At 37.7% G+C, this 9171-nt stretch overlaps 1 protein-coding gene and 1 pseudogene across 2 annotated transcripts; one reads left to right on the forward strand and one right to left on the reverse strand.

Moving 5' to 3' along the window:
* Positions 1 to 2314: 2314 nt before the first annotated feature.
* Positions 2315 to 7636, reverse strand: LOC117718072 (olfactory receptor 5K17). Of its 2 annotated transcripts, none has more exons than XM_034515575.2 (2): positions 7163 to 7636; positions 2315 to 5470 (listed from the first exon to the last, which is right to left on the reverse strand). In XM_034515575.2, the coding sequence occupies exon 2, from the start codon at positions 5456 to 5458 to the stop codon at positions 4505 to 4507; it is 954 nt and encodes a 317-aa protein (XP_034371466.1). In that variant the 5' UTR covers positions 5459 to 5470; positions 7163 to 7636; the 3' UTR covers positions 2315 to 4504. The 2 variants fall into 2 exon arrangements, with proteins under 2 accessions (XP_034371466.1, XP_076799163.1); XM_076943048.1 differs by having other exon boundaries at positions 2315 to 5465; positions 7163 to 7635.
* Positions 2886 to 3830, forward strand: LOC117718209 (aminoacyl tRNA synthase complex-interacting multifunctional protein 2 pseudogene; annotated as a pseudogene).
* Positions 7637 to 9171: the final 1535 nt, after the last annotated feature.

Genomic DNA, 9171 nt, shown 5'->3' on the forward strand with positions numbered 1-9171 from the left:
CTGTAATGCTGACCCCTTCATGCAACAGTTCATAAAAGAGGTACATGTTTGTGTGGGCCAGCTCAGGCCTGAGTGTAAGCTGAGTTGGTCATCCCAGAAGATCTCCTGTGTCCACACCACTACGCCTAGCTCTTCTGCTTTGGACAGGCATGGGGTTGGAGCAGCTCTCCCTTGTCTCCTTCACCACAGCTATACTGGGCTGACGAGGTGTAGTGTGGGAACATTGCTTTCCTTGACCAGCTCTCCTGAGTGCCACAGATGGTGAGGGGTGGGACCTGTTTTCCTCCATTCACCCATTTGGGGCCAGCAAATGAGGGGCTAGGCTAGCTCAGCACAGTGTTTAGATATCAACATGGCTTCAGGTGGCAATCCAGATAGGGAACATCTGTATGGCCTTTGGTAGCAACATAGAACTCAGATGTCAACACAAACACTGAGTGTGATAGCACCACAGACCCAATACATGGCCTCTGACAGCAGCATAGGCCTGGATGTCACCGTGGCCTCAGATGGCTGCTCAGGCTACTACAGTCAGGTTGGCCCTCAGCATCAGTGCAGCCTCTGGTCATCAACTTGCTCTTAGGCAGCAGCTCAGACCTGACATCTAGATAGCCTTTGGTGGCAACATGGGACACAGGGAACAGTGCAGACCCTGGCTACAGTAGGGTGATTAACTCAGACATGATCTTTGGTAGCAGACCATGCCTGTACATCACTGTGACCTCACAGGGTTGCTCAGGCTCCTTATATCCACATGTGGCTTCTCCTTCCTCCTCTCTCCACAATACACAAACCACCCAGGCTTCACTTTCTCCCCCATTTCTTCAGCATGTTCTCCATCCTCCGCATCTCTCCATCACATATTCAGTCTTCAGAATAGTGCCTGCCACAGGGCTAGGGGAGGAGGCTGGATATTTTTATTCCAGCCACCCAAGGGCCTCATGGTGGTCTTTTTAATGAGCAGACTTCTCTCTCCAGAAGCCCTCACTTTCATTCAGAAAGGATGAAAGTGGATACCAGTAACAACATACAACAAAGACAGGTGTGCAAATATTCCAAAGAAACATTTGAATATAGGAACCGTACACTCAGAAAGGATGTAAAGGAAAAGAGAGATAAGAGAGGCTAAGCAATAAAGTTAAAAATGAATAATAAGACACAAAAATTAAACGGGAGATAAAGAAAGGTAAGGACAGGAAAGATTATGGGAAGAAGATATCAAAGTAACAGTGAAGGAAAAGGTAAAAGCAAATACACAATAAAATTTAAAAAACTAAAAACAGTGACGAACACTTCCTTCTTTATAAGGTTATAGAGTATGAGGTACTTTGATTTTTCACCTCATGATTCTAATTGTAAAGTTCACTAGAGGAATGGAGGTGGCATAAGTCCCTGCTTCTTTGATCCAGAAGTGCTAATGAAAGATGACTGATAGAGGCCAAACTCAGTTTACCTTACCTTCTTTGCCCTTGACCCAAGACAACCACTACAATGAAGATGAACTTTTATTTTCTGTATGAGCCTGCTATTGCAGTGATGATAGAATCAACCTGAAATCCATTCCTGCCAGGGAAGACAGGAAGACCTGCTTCATAATCCCTGACATCAGTGATGTTTGCCTGCACACACATGTCAGCATGCTTAAAGAGCACATGCCTTGTTAGCCAACATCTCTGGGGCTCTGTGTGCTGGGTGATAAACTCAAAGCAAACTTCACTGATTCTGCAGACCACAGGGACTGAGTGATCCTGGTTGTCTAGTCATGGTGGTCTTTGTCCCAGGCTCCTCTATTTACTGCATATAGTTGAGTTTATTCTTCTCAGAATTTGAGCCATCCCTCCCAAATAGAAACATCCTCTGCTTTCTTCTGTAACAGAGTCATAGTTTCTACTGGGTAGACATGTGATCTTGATTATGAATCCAAATTTCCATTGGATTCCTGACTTAACACTGATACTGTGTATGGTCCCATGACTTTATACTAAGGTGATACTAAGGAGTGTCAGAACACTGATATGTTCAGTAAAAACCCACCATAACACCAATGAGCAAACTAGCAAGTCAGAGAATCCCTTCGTCAGTGCCTTCTTGCTGCAGAAAGTAATTGCAGGTTTCCATGTGGCTTTTCCAGAGGACCTCACTTTGGTTCCAGGAATCCCTGCCAGATGGTGCACAGCTGCTTCTGTTTCCATCTCCAGATGAGTGTTGCCTTCTTCTTGGGCATCTGCACAAGTGAGCATCCCAAACATGGGACATACATACATGATACATTCATACCTATGTATGCATAGTTAAAAATAAAACATTTGAAAACTCATGTTTAAACCATAATAGTTTAATATATGACTATATAAAGACAGAGGAAAAAATGAAAAACAGCACTACACAGTGACTTGGGAATTTTTCAGAGTATCTTGAAAATTTTAAAAGTCAGTATATAAAGTTGCTACACACAAGACCATTTGAGTTTTAAAAAAAAGTCTGGAATGTGTATGCTTTTGTGTATCATTTATTATTTTTTTCATTTTTAACCACTAAATAAGGAAATATAGTCCAGAAACTTACATGACTTTCTTTAAAACTTTTCCTAATTTTATTCTGAGGGTAGTAACTATATATAGCCTAGAATCTCCATATATAAGAACATGAAATGTGTCAGAATATACTGGAAGTGTATCAGACAGAGACTGTGGACCAAATTAAAAATTTCCAGCTTGAGTGTCTACTACTCTAATATAAACTGAAAAAACTAAATTAAAATCCTATACATTTGTCTGGAACGCCAGCAGCAAGAGTTGGAAAGAAAGCGGCTACCCTCTGACATGGCCTTGGGTGGCCTCTGAGCATTCCAGTCCCTCGCCCGCTACCTTCCTTTGGTTCGCACCATGCTGATGTACCAGCTAAAGCCCTATCACGAAGGCAGCACACCTATGCGTGTAGAGCTTCCAACCTGCATTTACTGGTTCCTCAGCGTGCACAGCAAGACCACTAGCCCAGTGACCAACGCGGGCCACGTATAGGAAACATCTGAGCCATCTTTGCAAGCCCTTGAGTCTTGCCAAGATGATATTTTAAAGCGCTTATATGAGTTAAAGGCAGCAGTCGATGGCCTTTCAAAGATGATTCATACCCTAGATGCGGACTTGGATGTAACCAACATCCTGCAAGCTGACAAGCCTACGAACTCATTGGACTTGAATTCCGTGCTTGGAAAGGATTATGGGGTGCTTAAATACACCGTGATCAACACAAACTCAGCCTCCCCACCACTGTCCCTGCTTGTGCTGCACAGGCTGCTCTGTGAACCCGACAGGGTCCCGTCCGCTGTGCACACACATTCGTCTGTCAAGAATGTACCTGAGAATCTTCTCAAGGGCTTTGGGGAGCAAGCTAGAAAACAGTCCCGCCACGAATATCAGCTGGGCTTCACTCTGATTTGGAAGAATGTGCCCAAGACACAGATGAAGTTCAGTGTTCAATGTGTCCCATTGAAGGAGAAGGGAACACTGCACATTTCCTGTTCTCTCTATTTGGCCAGAAGCATAATGCTGTCAACCTAACCCTCATGGATAGCTGGGTGGATATTGCCATGTTTCAGCTGAAGGAAGGGGAGCAGTAAAGAAAAAGCAGCTATGTTCCGCTCCATGAACTTGGCCTTGGGGAAAAGCCCGTGGCTGGTTGGGAATGAGCTCACTGTAGCAGATGTGCTATGGTCCGTGCTCCAGCAGACTGTGGGCAGCAGTGGGGCAGCACCCAGCAATGTGCAGAGGTGGCTTAAGTCCTGTGAGAACCAGCCCCCCTTCAGCACTGCCCTCCAACTCCTTAAGTGAATTGGAGCAGCTTGCAGGGTTCAATGGAAGAGTGGCACGGCTTCCAGTCTGCTGTCAGAAAGGGACTTGTCCAATTATCAGGCATCAATAAAAGCACCACCATATGAAAAAAAAACCCTATACATTTATATAATGATTTGCAAAACACTAATACTTTTTATATTTCAAAAATACTCTGAAGACAAGGACTTAGATTTATATGTCAAGTTTTCTCTTTTATCATAGTTGCTTTATAAAAGAGAGAAAGAGAAGGAAGATTTTCTGAAAAAAAAAAAAAAGAAAGTCAGTTAATGCCTGGCAATTTTACATTTTATGCATTCTGGAAAAATAGCACAAAATTTCTCCCAGTAGCTAAATAAAATTAATCAGAGAAGAATCTTACCCATTAAGCCATTTCATTGTGGGATTATAATAGTTTATTGAATTTGAAATTAGAGCATTAAAAGAATCTCATGAGCACAATGAAAGTAGATGCAACAGTTAAATTTTATCTCTCTATATAGTGTTGATTAATGGTTGACAAATTATTTTGAAATTGTATATGCATGTATATTTAGCAAACACATCTAATTATTGAAAGACTAATAGTTTATATCAATTATGTTTTCATTTTTCCATATTGTATATTAAAGTCATTTTAATAATGTGCTATTAATTAATTAATTAATTATTAATTAATGTGCTATAGAAGTTGAAGCATTTTTAATAATACTATGAGTTTTCATAACTTTCTTAACAGCATTGACTACCTCCCTATTTCTCAGGCTGTAAATAAAAGGATTTAACAAAGGAATTATTATTGTATAAAACACAGCCACTGGTATGTCTTTATTACTATCTTCAGATGGTCCAATATACATGAGAAGGCAAATGTAGAATATTGACACAGAAAAAAAGTGAGATGCACAAGTAGAAAGTGCTTTTCCTCTTCCATCCTTGGATTTCATCTTGAAAATAGTGAAAAGAATGCAGAAGTAAGAAACCAAGACAGTGGTAATGGTAAAGACTTGAATTGGCATTGAAAAAATATATATCATTAGTTCATTGATAAATGGGTTTGTACAGGATAGTCTATATAAGGGAAGAATATCACAGAAGAAGTGGTCAATTCGGTTAGATTTACAGAAATTTAATCTTAACAAACAGCCTGTTTGGATCAAGGAATGCAGGTTACTGGCTATGAAAGTGCTGATACTCATCTGAATGGAGAGCTTCTTGGACATCATGGTGTGATACTGCAGAGGGTTGCATATGGCCACATAGCGGTCATAGGCCATTGCTGCCAGAAGAAAGCAGTCTGCAGTTTCAGCAAGACAGAGAAAATAGAACTGTGCCATGCACTCATAGAGAGAAATCCTTCTGTCCACAGAAAAGAAGTTCTCTAGCATCTTGGGAGTGATGGCACAGGAGCAGCAGGAGTCCATCAGAGCCAGGTTGCCCAGAAAGATGTACATGGGTGTGTGGAGATGAGGCTCCATGTAGATCAAGGCCACCAGGCCAAGATTCCCCACCATGGTGACTACATAGACAACAGAAAACAGCAGGAACAGAAGTATCTTCAGGTCTGGGTGATCTGTGAATCCTATGAGGATGAACTCAGTTGTCAAAGATTGATTTGCCTTCATCATTCCTCATCTGTGCTGAGACAAAATTATAAGGTAATTCAAATCCAGTCATGAGAAGAATGTATCTCACTACTCAGCTCTAATCACAGAATCAATGTACACAAGAACATTTTCATATTGCCCTGTCTCCATTAGAGCACCAGATCCAGAATAGGTCATGCATCATGAAAAGTTACTTGTAGATTGTACCTGAAATATCTGAGAAACCTCTGGAATGAAAGGCTTTAGCTGCACAAGCTAACCTGCACTAGAGAACCAAGCCATGGCCTGTAATTTAACACTTTCAAGTTGGCAGAGTCTCATAATAACATTCTCCAGACAACATAATTTTAAGTATTGTATTATGAGATCAAAGTAATGTTGAAAATGAGCTATTTCTTATATCTAGTGGATAAAAATTTTTAGAAGTCTACACAGAATTAGAATGAATTTGGAAAAAAAAAAAACCAAGTTTCTTCAGTATACATTTTTCCAGATAAAGTGACAGTTGGATATTTTCAGAAAAATTTATTCTTTAAAGCAAGGTAAGTATGGATAGCCTCATTATATCTTCTTAGTTAAGAATCACTTTTGTACTGATTTTAACATAGTCAAGTTCCCACTCGTGTCTCATCTGACAAGCTTCCAATGAAGTTACTGCTCGGTCCTTATCTGGGCACCCAGCTGGTCTACTTTTAAATATCTTGTTGGTATAATTAACACGAAACTCCATGACACAGTGTCTACTCACAATATAATTATTGCTCATTTTAAATAGCCAATTTATATATCTCAAAGTCATTCAGAAGAAATCAGTATCTTCATTTTTTGTTGTTTTTTTTTTTTAGAGGATCTCTACTTAGTTGATTATTTAAATCTACAAAGTGATTTATTTCTAACTTGCTATGTTTTAGAATTTAATGATCACTCGAATTACTGTATGCTGTTATAGTGCAGACAATATAGCACTGCAATGTTTCAACTGCAGAAACAGTGTGAACATTAAAGAATAATGTAATTATCTTAAGATACTAGAAGTAGACTATTTTGGATATGAGCATACTGTAGTCATTCTGCATGCATTTTCATTTTTAAATTACTTCTTTTTATTTAACTCATAGATAAAACCATTACACAGTTAGTTTAAGAACATTCAAACCCTTGATGGACTCAGATTCTGTACATATCATTGGCATTCTATACACTGGAATAACCATACTGAAGCAACAGTGCTTAGGTTAGAATTTTAAACTTTCCAAAATGTATTTTTGTTTAAATCACATTTTAATTGGTATTTAACTGACATTTCTTATGAACTGAACTTAACATTATTTTTGTTACCCATTCACACATGATAAACTTTTCTGTAATTTTATAACTAAAATTTACTGTGTATTAAAGTTTACTGTAATTTTATATTCAAATAAATAAAATACATTTTTTAGATGTATAACATTTACAATATCCCTCTGAGTTAATTTTGAAAGAATATTTGAAGAACTATAAAATTAATATCTTTTATTATTTTACCACAACATAATGAGAAATCAACTGGAAATACTTAGGTTTAGTTATCAAAAGGCACCTGTTATTTAGAGGATTTACCAGAACAAAACAAGTGAAAACTCATTTTTTCCTTCTCTAGTATGAAATACAACTTTCCCCTTAAATCAGAAATCTATTTTAACTGTACATACTCAAATTATGACAGGGACATTGATGTCTTACCTGGATATTTGCCGATAAACTGTAGCAATACAGAATGATTACATTCTACAGATCCATTTTCTGAAAAAACCCTGTTGTTATGTTCCTTGTCACTTTATGCATCAGAAGATAATTGGTGTGAATCTTTAGGACTGATAAAGAGTTTTTAGAAACTGATAAACGTTTAAACTCAGATTGACTGAATGACCCATTTACTGTCTCGTTATATCTTGTCAGAATATATTCAGTTGAGAGACACATGGAAATTAAGTAGATAAACTGTAGAAACAGTAAAAAACACTGAAGTGTTTTTGAGACCAGGATTGTTTTATGTTTGTAAGTAAATTAAAGTGCACTCTCATATTTTGAGTTCACAGACACACATTTTATATGGTTGGCTTTCTATGTGATGTTTCTTAATTTTAAGGAATTAAGAATATATAACAGGTCTATAAAGCATTGGGGAATAGATTTTGAAAATCTAGGACAACCTTTCTACACATGGGTCAGTGATGTTAGTTACAATAGCTTCAGGGCAGAATAAAGTTCTGTTGATTCTAAAGGGAGTTCTTTGGCATTGACATTGGGTATTTCTGCAGGGAATCACCAGTGAACCAAATAATTAATTGGAGATGGTCTGAAGATGAATGGGTCAAATTTTGAAGGTAATTCAAACACCTATGGCTATAGTCACCTTATAGATGACCTTGGTTTGTTCCACACTTGAATGTGCCATGCATCAGTAGAGAATTATAGTGGGTGAAAATATATATCTATATAAATTTCATAAAGTTGTAAACTAATTTAAAGAGATGTGGATTTGTTGGACAGAGGGGGAAGTCTAGTTCAATCAACCAAAATCACATTCATTCCATTCACTACCTACAATGAATCAGGCTACATCCTATGGATCCATTTTCTGAAACAATTCTGACGTGTTCCTTGTGACACTTATGTGTCAGAAGATAACCAAAGTGAATTTGTAGGTAGTGAAAGAAAAGGACATGTTTCTTTTCTATCTCTTTCTGAGCTCCCCAACTTCAGGGTAAAATCATTTATATAATTCTTCATAGAAAAAACCTATATTGTATATTGAAAATGGAATTATATCTTCTCTCAAGTGAAGGAAGCTAGGCACAGAATGGCAAGGCTGCATGGTCTCACTTGCAAATGCAAAGATGGTGACATCACAGAAGTGAGAGTAGGATGTGATTACCAGAAACTGGTGGAATAGGATTGTGGTATAGGTGAGGAAAGTTAGATCAATAGGTAATGAGTTAGATGTGATCAAGGAGCTCTACTGTGCAATTGTCAAATAGAGTCGATATAGAAAATACACTAATGTGCTTTAGGATTCAGAATGTGGAATGGAATTTGAATTTTTAACAAACGCAAAAGACAAATATCTTTAGGAAATCTTAACTTAATTTAATCATTATACATGTATTAAAATTTCTTTGTACATGTATTAAAACTTAAGATGGTGCCATACTAATGTATATTGTTCGTTTTATATGTTGAGTAAACTAAATTAACATTTGCCACATTGTTATATTGCTTTTCTACATTGTTTATGGTAATTTGTAAAACCTTGTAATATTTTTTTTGATATGGGATCTTACTATAGATCCAAGTCTAACCTCCTAATCTCTTATAACCTTCCTAAACTCTGAAATGTAGGTGTATATTACCAGACCTAGTCCTCAGATTGATATATTTACTGAGTAGGAAAAAAACAAGCATTTTTTTCCTGATATACACATGCATATACTGTGCTTTCTTTAAATCTAATCTCAATCTCTCCTAATCACCCATACTGCCACTTTCCCTCCCAAATTCATGTGTTTCCTTTTTTAAAAAAATACACTGAGTTCACCTAGCACATCCTATATGTGTATAGATGTAGAAACATGTGCTGGAGCATGGACAGCTTTTATGGTATGGCATCCCTGAAGAAAACTTACTGTTCCTCCTCCATTAGCCTTCAATTACCAATAACTTCTTAGCTAGAGGTAGAACTTAATAAATAA

The sequence above is a fragment of the Arvicanthis niloticus genome, chromosome 12, assembly GCF_011762505.2.
Source record: "Arvicanthis niloticus isolate mArvNil1 chromosome 12, mArvNil1.pat.X, whole genome shotgun sequence".
NCBI classification, from domain to species: Eukaryota; Metazoa; Chordata; class Mammalia; order Rodentia; family Muridae; genus Arvicanthis; species Arvicanthis niloticus.